The sequence below is a fragment of the Cyprinodon variegatus genome, unplaced genomic scaffold (genome assembly GCF_000732505.1).
Source record: "Cyprinodon variegatus isolate N-32 unplaced genomic scaffold, C_variegatus-1.0 Scaffold716, whole genome shotgun sequence".
Lineage (NCBI taxonomy): Eukaryota > Metazoa > Chordata > Actinopteri > Cyprinodontiformes > Cyprinodontidae > Cyprinodon > Cyprinodon variegatus.
The window spans coordinates 296,053-320,408 of NW_015151169.1; the positions used below are offsets into that span (position 1 = coordinate 296,053).

A 24,356-nucleotide genomic window follows, 5' to 3' on the forward strand; every position below is an offset into this window, starting at 1 on the left:
GTAGTTGCGCTTTGCTTTATGTAGTTTTGTTTTTCTTAAAGTAGTTGCGCTTTTAGATTTGTAGTTGCAGTTTGCACTTCAGGGCCACCGTAAAAATAACCTAGAAACTTTTCCACATTTTCTATCATATATATTTTCCTTTGGGGAGAAAAACTGATGGAGGTTCTGGTTCCACGAGCAAAATAAATTCCAAAGCAGGTCAGGGAGAAATCAGACCAAAATGGAAAGTGACCGTGCAAACACCAACACCACACTTACCACAGATGATACGACATCTTTCCACCCGCATTCATCATCAGCTCACTTTAACTCAAAGCTTTAATGAGACACACAGACAGACAGCAGCCAGCTCAACCAGCATGCACGTGTCCGAAAAATGAAATCTGAGAACGGATGAATGTGACGAGGCACAGAGGGCCGCGCCGCAAACCGGTTCTGTGGACCGAAAGCAAAAATGAACAAACCAGAGATCCCAGCGGTTTCTGACCGGCCAGCCGGATGGAGAATAAACAGCCAATAATCCAACATGGTGTTATGGAGAAAAACAAACAAATCAACCCAAAAAAAAGTGTCCCCCAAAGTAATGCGCAGGTGACTGAGTGCATGCCGGCGAACGACCGTCTATCGGGTCTCACACCTGGGTCAGGAGTACTGTACTCGGGCCACCAACCTCCCATGTTCTCTCCCTCCATCGGGGTCGTGCTTTCTGAGTTGTTCCGGGGGTCCTGGAAGGGGGTTTGTCCATCGAACTCAAAATCCTCCTAAAAAGAAAAGGATCAGACCTTCAACTAGAGCAGCACAGATGAAGGACGCAGATATGAATCATTTCTACAGCAACCTGTGTGGATCCACAGGAAGGACCACTAATTAAAAATAAAATCTACCTTTCAGGAACATTTTCTTGAGGGGAAACATCCATTTATCTCTCATGCCTCAATCAGTCAGTTCAAGTATTTTATTTACCAAAAAACAGTCCAATTTATTCTGAGCTCAGATTCACTGAAATGTGAGGCAGATTCCACACTGATTATTTATGCAACAAAACACATTGGAAAAGTCCTTCACTGATCCAATATCTCGTAGAACCTCCCTCACCAGGACCTACATGTCCTGCATCAGACTTCAGTTCTCCACGACGCTGTGAAGGAATCTTGCTCCACTCTTCTTTCCACCTCTGCTTCACTTTGTTGAGGTTTTAACTGGACTTTTAAAGTCCCACCTCAGCATTTAAATAAAGCTGAAGACAAGCTGCAGAGAACAGCTGCTGTTTTTAGTATCGTGGTTCTATTAGAGCAGGCATCCCCAAACTCGGTCCTCGAGAGCCGCTGTCCTGCAGGTTTTAGAGGTTTCCCTGCTTTAGCACGGTCCTCGATCCAAGTTTCAGCTGACGGACAGATGGACTCACATCTAAATTTAGAACAGAAGTTCCTGTTTCTGGTTTTCACCAAACATCTCTGTCCGTTCTGTCCTAGACATCTTGTTCTTCATCCGGATGCAGCTTAGCTAACCTGAGTCCTGCCGATATCTTGGTTTTTAGAGAGAAGAAAAGGCCGGTCCGTGAAAATATTGTCTGGCGCAAAAAAGGTTGGGGACCGCTGGTCTAAGATGTTACCCTCCTGGGAATAATTATTCCCTCTGAAGATAAAAGGAACCTCCGATTGATATTATAACCTCCTAGACTGATGAGCAGCAACAGTTGCTTCTTTGAGGTCATTACTGATGAGTTTCCAGCAATCCACCTCTAACAGCAACTATTGCCGCAGATGAACTCAGAATTTCAGCTTTTCTGCGTCTGTTTGTTCTGTTAGAACTATATAAGAAGCTTCCCACCTACCTGCAGGCTTCGATGGGACGGGGCAGCCAGCTTCTTGGCCCCGTGTCGGCCGAGCCCCCGAGCTTGAGCCAGTTCCTCCTCCAACTCCTGCTGCCGAGTGACCAGTGCTGGATCGGAGCAGCCAGGAAAGAACCAGTCATCCTCAATCAGTTTTGTGCCACAGGGAAAAGGGGGGACGGGGGTCGGAATGGATTGAGGATGTGTTTGTTGGTGGGAGTGGATATTAAAGCGGAGGAGTTTTGAGCAGGTGAAAGAGATGAGATGTTGGGGGTGTCGATGGTGTTGGTGGTGAGAAATATGTCAAATCACAAAAATATCCAGCAGCACAGAAAAAGCTTTTTCTAAGAGTGGAAACGCTGAGCGAAAGGAGTGAAGCTGGAGGACAGGTGAAGGAATCAAGGGTTGAAAATATGGAGCGCAGGAACACTTCAAATAGAAACAACTCGTTCCAAGCCATGCACACCTAATTTGCATAGCGAAGGGGAAAAAAAGCATTCAAACATGTGGTAGGCAGGGTGTACGAGTGGCGGTGAGAGGAAGGACAGAGTCCATCTCTGTGAGTCACATTTCACATGAAATCTCCGCAGATCTGTCGGGATCCTTCTGCTTCGTTTTCATTTTTGGAAACACAGGATGCAAGCGGGCCGCGCCTGAACCGAGCAGCGCAGGAGACGTTCCCATCTGTTTTGTGCAGACAGGCAGCTTGGTGGTGAGGAGGGAAGGGAAAGGCGGAGGGCAGCTGTAAGCAGAGGGTGAGGCAGAGGAGGGAAAGGGTGCAGCGTGTTCAGCGGTGACCGGTGCACGATAAGCAGAGCTGGAAAAGAAACCAAAGTCTGCAAAATATGGCGAGAGGAGAATGTTTCTGCTGAACTGAAGCAGAGACATATTCCTCAACGTCTCACCTGCAATGATCCCACCAGGGTGGATGAAAGGAGGACATTTTAACAGATTTATCTCCCAAGGATGGAAGGACTCTGATTGTAGCCAAAACCATGACAACAAGGCCAGAACCGGTGAAAACGGCGCCTCAATGACATAATGTTTTACATGACAGACCAACACAAAGTATTACAGAGTTTTCTAGTGGGAGGAAATAATGAAGGGCTTCAAATTTAAAGAGTCACTGAATGGAAAAAATAAAAAATAATAGATTTCTTAAAATCTTGATGCTGTTTCTGTGTTGAAATATAAATGCATGTTTTCTACATTTTTTTCTCCCTCCTTTAAACAAAGCAGCTTCTATTGATCTGTTCTCTTCAGGCCGCTCATCCCTACAGATTACTGAACTTTGACCCCAGATGCGTATAAATGAATTATGCATGAGTTTCAACGCTGCAAAAAATTTTAATCTAAGTAGGGCTGAACCATTTTGCCTAAACTGTGATTATTTTTTAGCCAATACTGCGATTTTATTGTGATTTTTTGCACTAAGCACAACCATGTTGATGTTTTCCTCCAGGCTTTTAGTTTTTCTCCATGACCTTGAAAGCCTGCTTGTCCAGAATGCAGCTGCAGGACTTTGCTGTAACATTTACATAAAAATGTTTTGCTAGCTGCAACTCTCTGTTCACTTCTGTGCAACAGCATACCAACTTTAATCGTATTACCATCATCTAAGGGAGAGATTGAATGTCTTCTGTTAAATGTATTGTTACTGAAATTGAGCATCTGCGATTTGAAAATAGCATTTTTCTAAATTGCGATTATATTGCAGATGCAATTATTAGCCCAGCCTTAAATCTAAATTAAGTCAATTTTTCTCAAAAGTGTAATTTTTTTCTAAAATTAAGGAGGTAAGTGAGACACTTTGCCAATGGAAGAAGACAATTTACATTTAAAATAAGAAAAAACAATTGCAGTCTCTTATTTCAAAAGTATATTATCCAATTATCTTATTTTGAGGGAGAAAGTGCTCATTCCATTGGCAGATCATCTGATTTTCCTACTCAAATTAAGTGTAAATACACTTAATTTAAGACATTTTTAACAACAAAACTTTTTAGAGCCTAATTTGTCACAAAATTTCTAGGGGTGGGAATTGAAAACCGCTTCCTGTTTAGAACCTGTTCCATGTTTTCCAATTCCATGAAACCGTTTGGCAGCTCGCTTAACGATTCTCTTAACGATTCCAGGCAACACCAGAGTCTAGCGCTGGGCAGCACGACTTACGTCACGTTTTTTTTAACCAGGTCACGCACACGGCATTCAGTAAGCGAGTACGACGTGACGAGGCGTAAGTCTAGAAAAGCAAAACAAAAGCGCTCAGAGCGATCGCAAGTTTGATGGTAACAAGGTGCTTTGCAATCATTGCAAAGTGGCAATAACATCCGCCGGAGGAAATACATCCAACATGCAGAAACACCTGCGCACACAACATGGCATACATTTTAACGAATGCCGTGTTTTTGATGCTTCCAGACAGAAGCTAAAGTTACGACCAGCATGGAAGGCAACTCTGGTTGTAAGTAGCTAACTTTATATCACTGGCTGTGCTTAATGTGGTTCCTAGTAAATCATATGACATTTCTGGAAATAGACCAATTTCCTACCTCTCTTTGAGGTTATTAAACGTGCTAATAAGTTGCTCCGCAGTTCAGGAAGCGAGAGAAAGGTGACGCTCATTTATTTAAAATCAGGGGGAGATTAGCTTATTTCCCGAAATTGTACAGTAATGCTTTTTTATTAAACGGATTCCTTCTCCATTAGATTTAGATGACTATGTGGCTCAGAGGCTGCAGCTCCCGCTCACTGCCTTCTAATTTCGCCGAGGCAGGCAGAAATAGAATGTCCAAGGCGAAGGTAGATGAATGTCACCGTGCACTTACCAAGTTCATTGTTGCACAGAATTGATAAGAGAATCGATAAGGAATTTGAATCGTTTCACAGAATCGATAAAGGAATCGGAATTGTGAAAATCTTATCAATTCCCAACCCTATTAGTTTCCCACATAATCATGTTTTATCACTCACCAGCAGGAGGGATCAGAGTCAAGGTGGCAGCAGCTGAAGGACTGAAGAGCTGCTGTTGCTGAAGTTCAAACATTATTTGATTAAACTGATTCTGAGCAGCTTTTCAGTCTCTTTATTCTTTACAGATGGTGGTACACAAAGTCTTACTTGCTATCCTCATGTTGCCCAATATTAAACGCAGTAATGCATCATTTGGTTTGCTCATCTTTCAGCTGATAATGCATCTTTAAAAACTCACAATCATCCTGTTAGCAGCGATGAGTGTGAAAGATATTTAGTCTAAAGCACTTTACTCCTCAGCAGGACAGCAAATCTTTTCTTTCAGCACCAAAAACAACAAACACCAGGTGACTAATGCTGCAGCATATTGAGACAAACAGAGAGAAGGAAAACAAAAACAAACAAAAAATATTGGCAAAGAGGAGAGAACAGAAAGGGAGGCTAAATGGCAGACTCTGCAGCGCCGCTCATCGCCGCGCTGACAGAAGTTCAACCCTGCAAAGTTCAGAGGAACTAGCGGCAGCGCGGCGAGAGGCGGCTTTGCTGCAGGGTTGGAGGAGCCTGCATGCACAAAACTGATGGGAAACTGTTCTGACAGGCTGCTCCCATCCCTGGAGCAGGAGGGACTGGAGAGGGAGCCAGATGGGGGAGGGAGGGGAGCGGGTCCAGGAGATGGGAGGCAGCACAGAGCAAATCGAAGCTCCCCCATGACGACGGTGAAGACAGGGGAAAATAAAGAAAAAAATGTTCAGTCAGACAGAACAAAAACATCTCCACAAAGTTTGGGCTCATGGAGGGACGGTGGGGGTCAGTCTGAACACTTCCAGCTGAAATCGCTACGACACACGACTGTTAGCAGGTGACTGAGAGAGCGTGAGCGTAGCTGAGTTATGGAGGATTACTGAGCAGATTAGGTGTGCATGAGCCCATCTGATGACTCTGAATGAGGAGGTGTGTTTAACTTTAACTGCCTCTGATCATTAAAAGAAACTGTCTACATGAGTTTGTTGATGATCGGCCTGCAGCTGTGACCTCACCCTCTCTGTCCTCCTCCATGTGGCTGATCCGCAGGGCCATAGCTGCCTTTTCCTCCCTGGCCCGGTCCCTGGCGCTGGCCGCCTCCGAAACCATCTCCTGCCACTCCAGAACCTGGCTCTGAGTGTCGTCTGCGCTGCCTGACTCGCTGGCCTGCAGACAGGGGGAGACATGGACACTGAGAACCGGGCGGTTAGACGGGGGTGAGCGGCGAATGAACGGCGGAGCTGTCCTGACCTGGGAGGCTGCCCTCTTGGTGAACTGCTCCAGCTCAGCCTGCAGCGTCCTCTGCTGCTCCTCGTACAGAACCAGCTTGGCTTCTAGCATTTCTAACAGAAAACGAGTCATGTTTACTACAGTCTGCCATCAGAGTGGGAACAAACGGTTGGGTTTAAGTTAAGTTTTTTTTACCGCTCTTTTCTCTCAGCTCCTCGTAGTGCTCCACCTTCCACTGGTTTTCCTCCCTCTCCTCCTCCAGAGCGGTGATGTGACCCCGCAGAGCAACCAGGTCCGGAGGAGCCGCTCCAGCCTTGGAGGAAGCAGAAAACAAACATTTCTGTAAACAGTGTTGTTTGATCCCGTCCGTTTTCGCCCCCTGCCTACAGAGGATGCGTGTTGATGGAAACATGGAGGAAACCTCACCTGGCTTCTCTTCAGCTCCTCTTCCAGCTGTCTGATTCTAGACTTGGACCAGGCTTTTATTTTCAGGAACTTGGCCTCTGACCGACTGGCCTCTTCTGTTTTTTGTTTAGCTTGAGCTGAAAGAGGTTAGAAGTTAAAATGGATCGTTTAACCAGACAGAATAAAACTCCTGGATCCATATAAAACTCCAACCTTCCAGCTCCGCTATCCTCTGGACGGAGGCCGGATCCGTTAGCAGGTTTCCGTTTTCCGAGGCCTCCTTGCCGACAGGTGGCGCCACCGCCGGCGGGGCTCTCCTGAGCTCCTCCAGCTGCCCCAACAGGTCCTGCTGGATCTGGTCCATCTGGCTGCGATGCTCCTCGCTCAATCGCCGCACCTCCATTTGATGCTTCTCCATCAGGTCACGAAGCTGCGCCCGCATCACGTGCTTCTCAGCCTCCATCTTGGATTCCAGGCTCTCTCGCTCCACGTGCAGCCGATGGAGTCGCTCTGTGAGCTCCTGTGGGGATCAGACAGAGTGACGACCATAAGCCCCGCTACAGACTGGATAAAGTTTAAGGTCCAGATTAAGGCCCGGGCTTTGACTAGGCCGTTCTAACATCCATGCTACCTCAGAGCAGATGCTCAGGCTGGTTCTCCTACCGGAACCTCTAATTGTTTTTCTTTAAGGATTCAGCTCCACCCATCTTTCCTGCTCCCACCGAGAAGCATGATGCCACCCCCACCGTGTTCCACACTAGAGATGGTTTATGCAGCCTCAGCTTTCTGCCACACGGCATTTTCCTGCTTGCATCCTACAGTTTAATCCTGTTATATTGGGATTTATTTAGAGGTGTCAGAGTAAAATGGGCTAAAAACAAATTAATGTTATTTTGACAATCTTGTTTTTTTAAAAGAATAAAAAAATGATGAGCCCTTTTCTTTTCACAGCAGATGAAACGATATGTGACGATATGTGACGGGATATAGATAGTGTAGGAGCCATAAATTATTACCCGCGGGGTCACCCGCTAAAATGCTCTTTTGAGGGTGAAAAATACATAAATAAAAATAAACGGGACGGGCGGATATTTTTTTAGTGCGGGCGGGTAGTTAGTGTTTTTTTTTTTATGCGTGTGTGTTGTTATGGACATCAGAAATGTTATGTTAATCAGGCACTGGGGTCACCCTTGTTGTAGCTTAAAGCCCTGCCGGCAGTGTGGGCTTCCCTCCAAAAAGGCCACAGTCAGTGCATACACGTCTGCTGCAGTGTTAATGGCGCTGTTCTGCAGCGCAGCGTACTATAGCCTAATACTTGATGTGTTAACGGGTCGGGTTGCGGGTTAAATATCAACGGGTCGGGTCGGGTTGGGATTTGAATTGAAGATATCCGCGGGTGACGGGTCGGGTTAGGTAGTCATCCTAACGGGTTCGGGCGGGTGCGGACTGGTAAAACTCGACCCGTGCAGGACTCTATCTTGTGCTCCTCTGATATTTTTCTCCCTCTGCCTGGGTGTATGTGCATGAGCATGCGACATTGGTGGACACAGTCACCGGCATCTATGGGCGGCAGCGTGGGTGTGGTGCCATTAATTTAGTTTGTGTGTTCACCTGGGTTCAAAATTTGACCTGGATTACGGCAGCTGGGTGAGCTTGGGGAGAAACTCTCTGTTGACTGTCTTATACACCATGATGTATGCGCTGCTTGATCAATGTAATCAATGTAAGTACCGCTTTGCATAAGAACGTAAGATGGAAAATAAAAGGACATCCTAGCGTATAATGGCTCAGCCGGCCGAGGCGTTTGAATAAAAATTTGAGTTTATACGCCGCAATAGATGGAGTTTGATGCTAAAACTCACAGAGATTATAGAATCCCTTTTTTATATATATATATAAAAGTATTAATGTTTATTATTCAAGTACAAGTATAAATCATATAGTTAAAAACACTTAGAAGTTAGAGCAGAAGTTAAAGGATCAACCTCAGCTTTTTTTAAACTACTTAAAGTATGAAAGTAAAAGTAATTCAGGGAAAAATGTTAAGGACAGAAGCTTTACTGCACTACCCTATTAAAGGAACATTTTTCTACATTTCTGAATGAGAACTTCCTTAGACTTCATTTCCTTAGTTTTATAACTAACGGTAACAGTGTCAAATTTTACTTTGCATCATCTTGAAAAACGATTTATTTTGGTATGTGATGAACAACAAGTTGGGGCAGCACCGAGTCTAACCACAAAGACATTAAGTGTCTGAATGATACCAAATATTTTCTAGAATTAGCTTAAATGAAACAAAACTCTGCACTTTCATCTTTTTTTTTATTTCATGGATGAAGCAAAAAATAAAAAGTATTATGTGGAAGAATTAGGAGATATTTATGTCTAATATTAGTAATTTACTGCATTTATTTACCAATACTGTTTACATTATATAAACTTTTCTACCCTTTTAATGGAATGAAGAAATGACCACACTGATGATCATGAGGATTAGGTCTGAAACAATTAATCAGACTGATCAATTATTGAAATAAATGTTAACTAATTTAGTCATTGATTAATCAATCATTCAATCACACTTAGAGAAGGAATTACACCAAATACACCAAAGAAATACATATATGATTTTGAATTGAAGATAGAAAAACGTTCCTCCTCTCAATCTGCTCTATCCAGATCTCCTTAGGTTGAAAAGTCTGAGTTTCAACTGGTTTAATTCAGTAAAAAATCGTCTTTAACGAACATTTTGATATCTGATTAATAATCGATTAATCGAGAAAATAACCGTCAGATTAATAAATTATTAAAATAATCGTTAGTTGCAGCTCTAATCCGGATTCATGAATGTTTAAAGCAAGCTTATGACTATTGTGTTTATTTTTTTATTAAGATGGTTTGAAGAATACAGGAAACTGACCTTTATCTGCCGATCCCTGCCGTCCACCTCGCCCTGCAGAACGTCGATGACCTGCGTTTTCCCCAGCAGCACCTCCTCCTTCTCGTGCAGCTTCTGCTTTAAGGCCTTCAGCAGCTGAGTGGGGGGGAGGGGGACAGATGGTGGAACGAGTTTCCAAACTTCTCAGTCTAAAGAGAGCAGAGCTGCTGTTACCTGCTCCAGGTCTGCGCTGGCGTCAGACTTTGCCGCCAGCCTGAAGAGCTCCTGTTCGTGCATCTGGTTGACCTCCATCAGCTGATTGTCTTTCTGAATGATGATGTCTTTGAACGTCTGGATCTAAAGAGGAGACAGCGGCGTTCATTTACTACGACCTGCTGGCCTTTCATTTTTCCTGGCCGGTTTTGTAAACCTACATTCTGCTTGTACATGCTCTCCTTCTGGCTGTACTGCTCCTTCTCTGAGGCCAGCAGCTCCTTCAGGCTCTCCGTCTGCTCCAGCAGGAGACTGTAGCGCTCCTCTGCTTCTTCCACCTTCTTGGTCAGGCTTTGGACCAGAAGCTGCAGCTCCTGCATCTCTCCACCAACCTCCAGCACCTGAGAGGGGACAAGCATAGATCCTACTCCGTTCTATGGCTTCTCACATCAGAACAGGGAGGAAAGCGACAAATTTATGATGAAAGAGGAGCATCACCTTCTCTGTTGGTTTAGCTGTGATGGGATGATCTCCTGCCAGTCCTGTTTGCAGGTGGACGATGTAGGCCTCTTTTTCTGCCAGCCTCTTGTCTTTCTCTGTCAGCATGGCGTCCATCTCCTCACCTCGCTGTTGCTGAAGCTCCATTTCCTTCCTCTGGAACCATCAATTAAAGGATTTTAGACAGTCAGAGATCTTTAACCCAGGAAGAAGCAGGGAAACTGATGATTATTATTTACCCTTTTTTCCAGCTCCCCATCCTTCAGTGAAAGCTGATGCTCCAGTTCTTCAACCTTCTTCTTCAGCAAGACGATCTTTCCCCGACTGGCCTGCTCTGCTCCTCCCTCTGAAGATCCCTGAAGACAAGAAGACGCTGGTTGGTGAAAGAGGAACCAGGAAAATTATTTATAGAAGTAGAGAAGAACAAGAAGAAGAAGAACCAACCTGAATAAAACAAAATAAAAAAATGACATTGAATAAAATTAAATAGGGACATGAAAATACAAAGAAAACTAAATTTATATAGCACAAAATAAACAAAAGCTAAGCACAAAATAAACATCAAAAACATTAAATAAAATACTATATAAAATATAATGTAATACAAATATAAAAAACAAAAACAAACAATAATAAAATGGAGCCAAAACAGCAAAATCAAATAATAAAAAATAGGAAAACAGGAAAGTAAAAAATAAATAAAATAAATAAATGTAATCTCTAAAAATATCCAGAGTTGATCTTTCCACACGTAGGAAACCAGACGTTCTCCAACCTTCTTGCCGTGGGTCGGCGTCCCGGGATCTCCATGTCGTTTCTTCAGCTCCTCCAGCTGTGATGTCAGAGACGTCACCTTTGCTTTGTTTTGGAGGCGGAGCTTCGACAGTTTGGACTCGCACGCCTCCTTCTCCACCTGAGCCACAATGAAAAGCAATGAGCTCCATCAGATACATTAGCAGGACTATGGTGATGAAAACACGTTCCTGTTTGGATTTATTCCTTTTCCTGAAGATACCTTCATGGTGGAACATTTACTGAGCTATCAGCTCACATTCCTGTCTGTCAGTGAAGGTTAGACTTTGTCTCCGGGGTTTAAACGTTAACTTGATCCATGTGAGTCTAACAGGAACCGGCTACAGACTAAGGCTGACCCAAACCGTTGCCCCAGATCTTTAAACCTTAGCTAAGCTCCAGAGGGAGCCTCCCTCACCTTAAGCTGATCATCTTTGGAGCGAAGCGCAGCATCTTTCTCCCGAATCAGCTCCTTCAGCTGAAGGACCAGCTGCTCCGTTTGAATCAGCCGCTCGGCCATTTCCTCCACAGGAACCTCTGCGCGCCCCGTGGCGCTGTGAGGGGAGCCTGCGCCCTGAGGGGGAAACAAATAATAGGAAAACTGAGCAGAGAGACTCGCTGATAGAAGATGAATCCTGGTTCCTCTGCTAAAACTTTCATGTAGTTTGAATAGTAAGTTTAAAAACCATTTGATCAATTATAAGGGCTGATAAAACTGTAGTTTTCTGGTCTGTCCTTTAAAGCTCCAATAATTATAATTAGTTATTATAGCTCCTCCTTATTGATGTTTCTCATCGTAAACTAATTCAAACAAGTGATGTTAAAATAATATTAAAATATTCAAAGTTAATAATTAAGATCAGAACTGAAACGCTGCAGGTTTTTTTATCTATATGCCACTAACTCCCTCTGACTGAATGCAAACAGAGTGAATTCAATAACTTGAACTTTGCTTGTTAAATTACAACAATTCTCAATCAAGGGTTGCATAGCAAAACACTCAAACGGTTCTCATTAAAACTTCTGGGATGGAAGAAGAGCAGTGAAACGACGACGCTCTCAGCCCCTGTAGATGGGTCTGTACATGCTTTCACAATGGTCATGGTTGTGTGGGCTATGAGTAATAAATGTAAAAATGAATGACTTTTAGATTTGGGTATTTTCGCCAAAGTCCTGAATCGATTCGATTTTGATTCAATCTGTTTTTACAATAATGAAAGTGGTTCAACTATGTGCCAAAATAATCGTGTATTTTATTTTTTTCCTGTCATATTAAACACAAAGTGCAAACTTGTAAATCGGATGGTTTAAACTTGATATGGGAACAAAACTGTCTCATAAGTGCAAACTTGTTTGTGAAAAGTGAAAAAGCCTCACTCGAGCAAGCAGGCGTGACACAGCGGGGACACAGCAGACATGCATGAGCTGCATTATCTCCACTGCACCATATTTGCAGCGTTGTCTGTAACAACTACAGGGTGTTTGCTGGTCAGCCCTCCATTTGTTAATGTCTTCAGTCAACCTACTGGGCATATTTGCAGCTGTCTGGCTTGAAGTCATCTTAAGAGCATCTTTCCTGCTCATTTGAATGTGAACGTCACGAGCGTCACTATATAACTAATCAATCTCATTTCCTAGACCTCAATTTTGCAAAAATGTAAAGGAATCGATTCAAAATCGATTATTTTACCCCGCCCTAATGACTATGTGATGGGGGGGAGCATGTGTGGAAGTCCAAGCATAAACGTAAATAAAATTTTTTTAAAAAGAGTAACAAAGAGCAAAGAGAGGTTTGATTCCAAGAGGGATAAAACTTGTGCTGCGCTAAACAACAGTCTGACCTCTGTAGTTTTCTAAAATTGGAGCCAAAGCTCAGGAAGCGTTCTGATGTCGCTGTGAAGTTGATTGACATCTGACTACATGTTTTTGCTAACAGTTCTACTAATCTTAGCAATGCTATTTAGCCCGATACGCCTTGCTGTTGGTTTTTGTTGACTCATTGCATCTCAGTAGGCACTTATTTAGCAGCTGCATCAATGGCCACCATCTGGCTTTCTGGTAGTTCAGTGGTACTGCCAGCAGATGGCACCATGTCCATTTATGTCAGCTCATTGCTCCCGGTGCTGAGGTTGTATTTAGGCTCAAAAAGGACCAACAAAACAATATCAGGATGGATGCTTGCAGTATAAAGCCTTATTTGATCATAATTAACTGGATTTTGGCGTTTTTGGTAAAGGCATATGATTTACCTTTAAATTAGTTTTACTTCCTTTAAATGCAAGTTTTCGTGAAACACTCACATGTAAAACAACATGTGGGTAACAGTGGCGTCGGATGTAAGAGTTCAACCTGAAATTGAAGAATTGACAGTTCGACTCCGGCTTTCTGTGCTTTACAACACTTCACCTGCACTGCCTACCGATGGTGGTCAGAGGGCCCGGTGGCATCAGTGTACGGCAGCCTGGCTTCTCTCAGTGTGCCCCAGGGCAGCTGTGGCTACAATGCAGCTCACCACCTTCAGTTTGTGTCTTAATGACAGAATATAGTGTAAAGAGCTTTGGTCAACGAGTCTGACTTGAAAAAGCGCTATATAAGGCCGTTTACCTTATACCAAAACAAGGTTAACTGTGGATTTATAGCAGATTCGTCCACAGAGGTCAGGTTATGAATGAATGGAAGAATCAAAAAAAAGAGAAACTCCAGATATCTTCTGGATTCCGAACGTCTTTGACGACAGCCTTTATACTGGGAACGGGGGGAAAGTCATGCAGACTGGGATGTGGTTTTGTGTGGAGGGTCATGGGGTTGGGGGGGTCATTTTTATCCTGTCAGGAAGCTGGAGCTTTGAGGTCAGCAGTTTGACTGATCCCAGCTTATCTGGACATGAAGAACAATGAAAAGACTTCCCAGATAAAACAGACTCTGATGACGTGTAAAATAACGGACTTATTTGTGGTGAAAACTGATATAAAGCAGCGTTAGATCACTTTTCAATGAACACAGTCCTGCAGATCTACTATCCTGCAGCTTTTGGATGCATCCTTCCTCCAACACACCAGCATCTGATCAATGAATCGTCTCCAGGCCTGAATGGCTGAACTCTGAGGAGGAAGCCGGCTGTCTGGTGCAGGTGTGTTTGGAGCAGGAACGCATCTAAAAGCAACAGGAAATAAGCTTTTCAGGACTGGACCAGGACACCTTTGCTCTAATGAATGCATCATTTGCATTTTTAACATTGTTTTCTATCTTTTTAGAAAACTTTTGGTTAGACGTTTTGAACCTCTGGTTATAGGAACCGAAATGAAAACACCAGAAACACGTAACCGTTTATCATTACAATGCAAAGAACTTACCGGAGAGCCAGACTCTCCCTCTTCTCCGGAAAACCATTTTAACATGGCTGATTACAGACCTGAAACACACACAAAAAAAAAAAACACAGCGGAAGTAAAAAAGGAGATCAATAAGATCTGATTGAACATGAGAACCTGATTCATCCTCAAATGTAGTGAAAGCATCCAGTTTTCCATTAATTAATAACTCTAAAAAATGTTAGTAATGTATTATTTATCTAAAATTAGGACAATGCACATTTATCACCATGCTAGCTTAAAAAATCTATGTTAATATGCCAGAATTAGCACAAAAGCTAATTTGAATCCACTTTCCTATGGCAGGTAAAAACGGTGAACATTAAAGAAAGACAACAAAGGAGAGAGCAGAGTGGATACAAACAGATAAGATGGATGGACACCTGACTGATGATAATTTTGTAATTCTTCCTTTTTTTGGTTGAATTTCCAGCTATTTATCCAGTTCATGTGTTGAAGTCTTTAAATTTGAAGCAAACCAAAAAATGATGAAAGAAATCCTGATGTATGCATCACTGGACACTTGATATGGATCTCTGCTTCTCTTCTTTAAATGGGTATGAGGCCCATGTTTCCTCTAAATGATATAAATCCATTTAAAGTTTCAGCACCAATAATAAAACCTTTGATAATGATTTGATTTCAGTCTTTGGGTCGGAGCTGTTGGTGCAGATTTCAGATTTTCATTTGTTTCATTTTAAAAACGTAACCAACAAATAATGTTTGACAGTTTCTTCCCAAGAGTAACCAACCTGCTGGGCCATGAACCTATTTATAGTTCTGGAGGAACAGTTTACTCATCATCTTCCTCCTCTAAGTAGCCTCCTGGTTTTTCCTTTAGCTTAGGTTCCATTTTCCTATGTAATTTTTATTTCCTATATATATATATATATATATCCATGAAAATGTCAGCTTTTACTAGTTTTTGATGCCGTTTCCCCCTTAGACTGAAATTAATCTGCAAAACGTCAAATGTGATTTAGATACTGACCATCGTCTGGTATCCAGAGTAGCTGAAGAACCTCCAAGTTCAGGTTGGTGATCATTGGGGTGGAACGGTTCACAAAATCCATGGTTTGGTTCGGTTCACGGTTTCGTGGTCACGGTTTTCGGTTCGGTATATGTTGATTGTTAGGAACATCTATTATGTCTTGTAAAGTACAATGCGTGTTGCACAATGCTTGCACACTGTTGCACTTTTATCCACAACTTTCTTTCCGTCGTCATCGTACGTCACTCTAAATGCAAAGTGGTCCCATACAGCAGACCTATAAAGTGCTGCTGGCGCGTCTTCCAACTCCTGTTCTTTCCCACTCGCCATACCCACACAATTCTCCATAACAACTGATTTTTTTCTGCTACTACTACGCTGCTTCGCTTCTTCTTCTTCTTGCTGTTTACTACTGGTGGTTGGCTTTGGTCGCAGTACCGCCACCTTCTGCTCTGGAGTGTACACGCTTCGCCTATGAGAAAAAGGAGCAGCACATGAACCGAACGCAACACATGCGAACCGAACCGAGACACTCGAACCGAACGGTTCGGACGGTTTTCATAAACCGTTCCATCCCTAGTGATCTTAATTGACTAATTACCAGCTGTTGGTCTCTACTTGCAGCATAATAAAGTTTTTGGTGAATTAACGCTCACAAAGTTCAGGAAACTCTGTGAGAATCTGTAGATTTTGACAAGTGTAACATCTGAACAACAGCAGAAACAGAACTCCAACGGATTCAGATCTGTCATCACTTTGCTGAAGACCAGTTCAGAACCACACCAAGTCCCTTGGATGGAAGGAAATTGGTTTGGAAGCCCAGGAATAACCAGGGAACCAAAGGCTGAAATCCATCTGGAAATGGAATCTGCTAAAAAGGCAGAAGTTGTGATGTTCAGCTAAACCTCAGGCATGAATGAAACCTACAGCTGTCCGCCTGGACAAGCCGAACATCCATCAGACTTTCTCATGTGATTGAAAGAGAATCACAGCAGCTTCACTTGCAGCTAGAAACCTGGATACATCTGGGAAACATCTGCATGGCTATCTTATTTACCTGAAATAAATCCTGTCCATTAAGACTACCATATATTCCAGAATATGTAAACAATCTCGTTTCTGTGATGTGATCAAAACAAGCAAAATAAAAAAAACCTGCAAAGCTTCTCTGGTTGGCAGAAACACAAAGAGCATCACAGGTGAAGAGCTTACTGTGTTCTCCTGATGAAATATTCATCCCCATCAGAGGGAGTCAGGTCAAACAGCAGCAGGGGAAATTTCCCAAGAAGCGACTGAGACAGAAAGGCGAAGGTGTGCCGTGTGAGTCATATGAATGTTGACCGCTGTTCTGAATAATGAATGTCCCTCTGCTGGTTGACAGAAAAACTCTCAATTTACCCACCTTTATCTAATCAGGGGGAAAAATATTTATATGGGATAATTAGGATAGGATAGATAGAATAGACTTTATCTTAAAAACGCACACATAGGCTACATAGACACTCATAACACATCCTCTAAAGAATTAAAATTAAATAAGAATAACATAGAATACTATAACAACAAGCAGAACACCAACTTATTGCACATTTCCTATTTCTCCCTTATAGATCTAGTTAGCATTTTCATAGAAATGTAGATGGAGGTGGATATAAAGGAGTATTTAAAGGGATTTAGAACCTCCTGCCAGAAGGAAAGAGCTCATATTCCTTATGAAGCATGTGGGACAGGTCCAGCAGTACCCCACCCCGCCTAAGTACAGACTGAAGGAAGAGCTTTACAGTCCTCCCCATCACCTTCATGGCAGTCTGTGTCAGGTGCTACAACTTTGATTTGGACTGTGTGGAGAGACCGCCGAACCAAGCATCATCCCAAACCTGATTAAGCTCTCCATCACTGCCTGATGGAATAAAAACATGAAGTTCTGACTGACAAAAAACAGCCTCAGTTTGCCTAAAAAATAAATCCTTCGCTGTAAACTGCAACATAGGTGTAATTTATCATTGCAGGAAAGTGAGACTGCCGGAAAAAAAAAGGCCTCTAAATCACTTCCTGGTGAGAAAAAACGAATCAGCTCCTAAAAAAGATCTGCTCCTTTGTTTCTTTATCTTTTCCAAACAGAATAAAGCTGTTTGCAGCCGGATCCACAACGCATTGTTACTTCCTGGAAAGAAGTCGATTCCTTTTGCAGGTGTGAAAAAAATAACTGCACTATAAATTAGTCTGATTATCAAATTCATGGCTTCAGCTCTTCTACTGCAGTTAGGAAAAACTATTTACTCCACCCAAAGCTGTATAAAGTATTTGCACCCTAAGGCTGGACAATATATTCCAAATACATTATTATTGCAACAACAGCTTGAGTAATATTCATGTATCTAAGGTGGAGGTCTTCAGCGGTGGTCCACAGAGGCTCTTTTTAATATTCCCCCTTGCATTTTTTTCCACTAATTGAATTGTCTTTAAATCCACATTAACATGAATTCAACAGACCGTAGTAAACAGATAAATGGAGGCAGAAGATGTCTTTCAGTCATCAATGCTCATATTCAGGGATATGCAGGAGCTTTTTCAAGCTGGGCACCGTTTCATTCACAACACCTGTCCCATCAACCAGGAATGCGAATCAGAAATGCTTTAATAATCCCAGGGAGAAATTACTTTGGTTACATTACTCCATATGTAATAGTGAGTATAGGACCAGTTTGTTATAACACAGTTTCATACAATAAATATAATTAGGGGGTCTAATCCATCTTGCCATGAGATTCAGAGTCCTTGGCCTAGAAAACGTTGAAGACCCCTGCTCTAAGGCGTGCCTGGGGTGTAGTTTGAGCTGGTAATTTTATTATTTAAGTACAGGCTTTATTTACAGGTCTAAAGGGGAACAGGTAGACATAGAAAGGTGCAGTAAGAGTCAGAAATGGGGATATGAAGCGGCTTTTTATTTCTGATCTATTCCTGGTATACTGGCTTAATGAGCTAAATACATGATTAGAAACGGGTGACAGAAAATAAGAGTAAAATCAACCAAAGAAAACCTAAAGAATAGAATCAGGGAATATAGAGACCTGTGATTGTTACATATTGGCTCTGTGTATGCACCTTGATGCTCTATTTCCCTGGTTATTTTCCCTGAACAGAGATCACTAGGGTAATAAACTGTTTAAATAACACTTTATACCCTATCCTAACATGATTAATAAATGATAACAAACATGGCTTCTGATACAGTAAAATAAAAGTAAACTTATCAGGACAGTATGGAAGAACCAAAGTGTAAGTTCCATTTATATCTGTTAAGAACTTCTAAGTAACCATTTTCCAAACAGCTTTATTCTCTCTAACCATTTTTTAGGATATAACTTTCCAGTTAAATTTGTACTTTTCCATCATTTTGTCTGGAAGCACAGTTCCTCACTGGAGCAGAAAGCAGCCCTCCTCTGTGAGGACCTGAGGCCTGCTTCCACGCATGATCAGCCTGATCCACTCAGCTGTCCAGCCCACGTCACCGTGGAGGAAAAAAATCCGGTCACACCGGTTCTGTCACGCAAACCACCACAGGTTACAAACTGGAGCTTAAACCTGGACTAAGCTCTGAGTTTATGAGGAGCAACAGTTAAAACCAACTCAAACCAGTCCAGAGAGAGCAGGGCAGGAGGCGAAGGGGAGTTAATCCTGGTCTGACTGTACATTTTTAGTTATATCTATGTTTATTTTCAAAGCATAGAAAATTATTTCGGGGACAGTAAGCTGAGGCTGCAGCTACAGCTCCTGTTATCCGCACAGAGGATCAGGAGCAGCTTTAAAGGCCACTCAGCGTCCAGTAGCTTAGGGCTAACTTCTTAGCTAACCATTTAAATGCTTCTCCGCTCCCAGTCCGGTTAAACAACAGTGTAAAAGCTTACCGCTCTCACTAGTTCATGAAGAACCCACCCGAGTCGCCACTTAGTCGAAAGGAGTCAAATAAAGTCACATTTTATTGCATTTGCAGCAGAAACCTTCAACGGGACGGGTGTCTTGATCACATTTGTCAACAGACTGGGACGAGGCTACGCGCATGCGCAGTTTGGACCGGAAGAAGAAACATTTCCGTGGAGTTAGAGAGAGAGAGATATGTTATAAAGTTCATTTTCATGACTCCAAAATTTATCTCAAGGGGATATATGTGAAAAATAAAGCCCCCTGGTTGGTTGTCGTTTATTTTTATGCTAATTTCGCTTCAGTTTCTTTTGAAAACACTGTTAGAAAATAAAACCTCCAGAGGAGCACACCTGGGTGACATCCGGTTTAATTTTCAAACTAAAGTAGGGTACTATAAATCAGGGGGCTTTGACGTTTTCCAGGCCAAGGACCCCCAGACAGATGGAGGGGGACCCCCTAATTATATATTTTTTATGAAATTGTGTTATATCAAACTGGTCCTATAGTCACTCTATTACATATGGAGTAAAGTAACTAAAGTAATTTCACACTGGGATTATTAAAGTATTTTTGATTCTTATTCTGATTCCTCGTTGATGGGACGTGTGTTGTAAATGAAACGGTGCCCAGCTTGATTGTGCATTGATTTTCAATTCAATTGAGTTTATTTAAATACCGCCAAATCACAACACGTCATTTCAAGGCACTTTACAGTTCACCAGATCATACAGTCAAATTGATTCAAAGTTTTCTATCTAAGGAAAACCAGTTGATTGCATCGACTCATTGACTCTTCAGCAATCCCTCACACTAAGCATGCTTGTAGCGACAGTGGAGAGGAAAAACTCCCTTTTAACAGGAAGAAACCTCCAGCAGAACCAGGCTCAGTGTGAGCGGCCATCTGCTGAGGCTGACTGGGGTTCGAGGAGACAGAAGCAGAAACAAAAAGCAGCTGTAAAAGGCGGCCCCGTCCAGGAAACACACAGCCAGGCAGACGAGCTCCGAGCCAGCTCCCATGTCAGTGGATGCAGAGAGCAAATTCCAGTAATTGATGACTGAAAGACATTAATGTAACGTTAATGTGTATTTAAAGACATTTCAATTAATGGAAAAAATTACAGGGGGGAATATAAAAAAAGGAATACAAACCAAAACTTTCGGGACCCCCATGCTCTATGGACTAACTGAGACCTTGAAGACCTCTGCTTGAAAACATTCATCACACATAATTACAAAGTCTGAACAGTTTTCTTCCTTCAGAATGCAATGACAATTGGCATTATTTTTTGTTTGTTTGTTTTATTACAAAATAAGGCCTCTCTGTTTACTTTCTTTTCTAAATCTACCTTTGTTGACATATTGCTTAGAAAATTAAACAAGGCAGTGATTCAACTAGCAGCAGTTATAACCAGGAAAAACAGCACAGTTAGTGAACAGTAAAATTTTAAGCACAAAAAAATAAACACATAGGTGTTTACTGAGAAAGTCCATAGTTCCACTGTGTTGTTAATAAACTCATGGCTAGATGATATTTGGTTCAGGTCAAGATAATTATAAAGAGAGGTAAAAAAGGACTGCAATAATAAATGCAAGTCAATAATGAAAATAAAGTAATGAGGATAAAAGCTTAGTGTTGATAATGCTCCTTACAATCATTACAAAGTGCCATCATAGCCTCTGTGTGCTCCTTGTTCAAGTATCTAACAGTGTTACCCTCCATTTATGTATGCAGTGTTTGCGTGTTGCCAGTATTGCACAAATAGTTGTGAGTAGTACATTTTTTGGAGGATCCATGGAGGAAAGTGCCAGAAGTGCAATGGGGACCCCAGAGTGGGCCCAGTTCTGCTTCCAAACAATGTAAACCTCACCTGAACCGCCTAGTGACAAAAACGTCCCAATCATCGATCCCACAGTCAATGCAAAGCTGCTTTTCTCAGAATGAAACAGGCACCAGATACGACTGAACCATCTGGCAGCTCTCAGACCACAGAGAATTGTCTTCTTTGAGATGTCCAGAAAGATAATCAACAGGTCAAAGAGTCACAATATGTTTCTTTGTTTTATAAAATCTTGTTTTTTTCCAAATGGGCTGCATAGTTGCACAGTTTGTAGCTCTTTTGCCTACAGCAAGAAGGTCTGGATTTCAATTCCTGGCCTGGGGTCTTTCTGGGTGGAGTTTGCATGCTCTACCCATCCATGTGTATGTTCTAAGGCTTCCTCCCACAGTCCAAAAACATGACTGCAGGTTCATTGGTGTCTTTAAATTGTCTATTGTTGTGTGAGTCCATGGATGTATATATCTGTTCTGTGGTAGACGGGAGACATCTCCAGGGTGTAGTCCACCTTTCAACCATAGGCTGAGGGAGGAAGCGGTCCCACTGAGACCATAGCAGGAAAGTGGAAGAAGATGGAAGGTTGGATGGTTATCAGATGTTCCAAGCCAGGGGGGATTCCTGCTCTCATAGAAACATCTACACTAATGATGATTGGTTAATCCCTGCAATTGAGACATATTGGATTAACAAAGTCCTTCTGATTAACACAGCCCTGTTTATGATCTGACCAGCAGTACCTGGTCTATAATCAACCCTCAGCTTCTTTGAAAGCAACCTTCTATGGCTCTGTGGTGGCGTCAGCCCTCCTCTAAGCTGTTGTCTGCTGGGCCCCTGACAGTGCAGAGCGGGACAGAAAGAGACTGAACAAACTGGTGAGAAAGACTTTTAGACCCTGTTTGTAAAAAGGAGCACAACCGCAGGTCATTCATCTCTGCTGCAACCAGACTCTACAATGCGACAATACAACGGCAATAATCTTCCTTTGGCACATTCTTCTCCTTTGACTATTTGAGCTGATGTACCAAGTTAATTTCTCCACTGTGAGATCAATAAAGCCATTCAATCATTCAATCAATCAATCAATCAATCAATCAATCAATCAATCAATCAATCAATCAATCAATCAATCAATCAACAAGGTTCTGTTTCCATATAATCTGGCACAAATGTGGTGAACCAGATTATACTGGAATAAAACCTGTCTTTTAATGGCAATATTGGAGATTTCTTTTAAATCTCTGATTTTGAATTGTATGGATTCTTTTTAAAGGACTGATCAATTGATTCTGCTGATTCAGCTCTTATCCCAAACTTCACCAGCTTGCTGATTTTTAATCCTTGGACTTTGTATTTCTGGCAAGCACATAATGAGTAATAATCCACGACTGTATTGTGCTAATAAGGCAATAGCTCCTTCCACATACTCTTTGCTTAAGAGGGTTTACCTTATTGCAAGGACTTGATGATTTCTAGTCACCAACAGATTCCTGATGGGCGTAACTTCAGTCTACATGAAGCCTGTTTTTGTTCTAGTGCAGATTTTTTTTTCTTTTGAAATTAAGGCCATTATTGCTGCACAACTTCTTTGGCTAATTAGTAAAGTACATTTTTTTTTTATGCACTAATAATAACCATTTATCCAATATTTTCCCTTACAGGGACATTTCTTTTCCTTATTAGAAGCTACTTCCAGGTTGCTTTACACCTTTTACATCAGTGACTGGATTATTCTTGGTAAACCTGAGTTTCTGATTGCAGCTGAAGTTCCACAAATGCTCTCAGCCCTTTCACCCTATGAGACCTGACCTCTAGGCCTCTTAATCTGTCTTGCTAACTCTATAAAATCCACTAACTCCGTAGACACCTGTTTTATCCTGAAGAAAATTAAAGTTTAAAGATTTTTCCATACAAATGAAAATATTCCAATCTGTCAGTTGATCCAAATAATCTATTTCCTGCAAAACGCTTAGATATAAGCATAGAACAAAAAAGTTGTCTTTCATTAGTATCTGTGTGAGGGCAGCAGTTATAATGCTGGCCGCTAAGGAGCCTTAAAGGCTTAGTTCAGTCCGTCTAAATCTATACACTAAAAACCCCATATGAAGTGACTGGAGAGTCGTTTGGATCTGATTCTCGTAAACAGCTAAATTAAATGTGAATACGAAGGCAAGAAAAACCATCAAAATAAAATGTAGTGAAGAGATAAAGCTTTGAGACTTAAAACAGTTATTTTATTTCAAATATATCACTTATTTTCAGTAAAATATTTTTAAAGAAAACATATAGTTATAAATCACACAAAGTACTCATTATAAGTTTGACCAGTTGGGTTTTCCACATGAAGCTTTGCAACAATTCAAGTAAAGAAACTGTTCAGTTACTTAACCTAAGATGGATGTTTGTTTGAAAGAGGCACAAAGTGAAAAACAGAAGCTTTCAGACTGTTTCCATGTAATCACCACTCATGGAAAAAAAATGAAACATTTCTCAGACTGTTTCCTGAAAAAAGTTGGTATTACGTCCCGTTTTGATGTGTTTATTAATAAATATTTTAGCATTAAACCCAACATCAGCAGGTGAAACACAAACAGACAACCTAAAAAGCTAAATAAAGGGGAGGTGCTGAACAGAAGTGCATGTAGTTTGGGTTCTGCAGCGCTGCAACAGACACCTAGATGGAGATGTTGGTACGGGTCTGCTAACAATAGGTTTTCCAATCTAAATAACTTTTTTTGATAAAGTATTTTTTTTAAATGTGCTGTATAATGCTAAAAGCAAGACGCAAATAGTCATTACATTTACGAGGCCCTTCCTGGATTACTGCCCTCTTACATTTGTACCTTACTTAGTCAAAAAAGGCCTCTTACTCCCTGAGATTCAACGATCAGCTGTTGCTCACTGTTGCTTTTTCCAGAGCTAATGAAGAAAGCCTTTATTTAAGCAGCTCCCTGTGTGTGGAATTTATTTTACAAAAACACTAGAAGTTGACTTAGGTTTTAATCTTAAATGCTTTTAAGTTGAAATGGCTTCAATTAACTGTCATTGTTTTAATTTATATTTTTTTTAGGTACCTGCTATTTAATTAAAAGTAATCCTCCAGCGTTTTTTAAATGTTATTACACTGTCAGAAGTACAGAGCAATGAAATGAACTCTATATTTAACCCATCCCTAGAGGAACAGTGGGCTGCCATTGTGCGGCTCCTAGGCAGCCGTGTTCGATTAAGGGGTCTTTGCTCAGGGACCCAGAGTGACATTCTGTGGGAGCGAGGCTTGAACTCAGAACCTCAGGATTCCAAGCTCTATACCCTAACCACTAGGTCACCACTCCATATTTCTGTAGCTTTGCAGGCTGCTCAGTGCCTTGCCTTTTAGCAAGAAGGTTCCGGGTTC

The 24,356-nt window shown here is 41.8% G+C and overlaps 2 protein-coding genes across 3 annotated transcripts in view; both read right to left on the reverse strand.

Annotated features, from left to right (window-relative positions):
• The window catches only part of LOC107097716 (golgin subfamily B member 1-like), a 48,414-nt gene extending 29,163 nt beyond the window's left edge, over positions 1 to 19,251 (reverse strand). Inside the window, exons 1-16 of one of the 2 annotated variants that reach the window (XM_015394975.1) lie at positions 19,115 to 19,251; positions 14,198 to 14,256; positions 11,263 to 11,418; positions 10,828 to 10,965; positions 10,292 to 10,408; positions 10,053 to 10,208; positions 9,776 to 9,955; positions 9,576 to 9,698; positions 9,384 to 9,497; positions 6,674 to 6,980; positions 6,482 to 6,597; positions 6,251 to 6,368; positions 6,077 to 6,168; positions 5,842 to 5,992; positions 1,835 to 1,941; positions 638 to 761 (exon numbers count right to left, since the gene is read on the reverse strand). In XM_015394975.1, coding sequence (XP_015250461.1) covers positions 638 to 761; positions 1,835 to 1,941; positions 5,842 to 5,992; positions 6,077 to 6,168; positions 6,251 to 6,368; positions 6,482 to 6,597; positions 6,674 to 6,980; positions 9,384 to 9,497; positions 9,576 to 9,698; positions 9,776 to 9,955; positions 10,053 to 10,208; positions 10,292 to 10,408; positions 10,828 to 10,965; positions 11,263 to 11,418; positions 14,198 to 14,242 — 2,044 coding nt within the window. In that variant the 5' untranslated portion in view covers positions 14,243 to 14,256; positions 19,115 to 19,251. Of the gene's footprint in view, positions 1 to 637; positions 762 to 1,834; positions 1,987 to 5,841; positions 5,993 to 6,076; positions 6,169 to 6,250; positions 6,369 to 6,481; positions 6,598 to 6,673; positions 6,981 to 9,383; positions 9,498 to 9,575; positions 9,699 to 9,775; positions 9,956 to 10,052; positions 10,209 to 10,291; positions 10,409 to 10,827; positions 10,966 to 11,262; positions 11,419 to 14,197; positions 14,257 to 19,114 lie in introns of both variants that reach the window. The other variant, XM_015394974.1, reaches the window with a different exon arrangement.
• Positions 19,252 to 21,773: 2,522 nt separating this feature from the next.
• LOC107097713 (guanylyl cyclase-activating protein 2-like) overlaps positions 21,774 to 24,356 on the reverse strand; it is a 10,524-nt gene continuing 7,941 nt past the window's right edge. The window contains exon 4 of the mRNA XM_015394970.1: positions 21,774 to 21,796. Coding sequence (XP_015250456.1) covers positions 21,774 to 21,796 — 23 coding nt within the window. The remainder of the gene's footprint in view (positions 21,797 to 24,356) is intronic.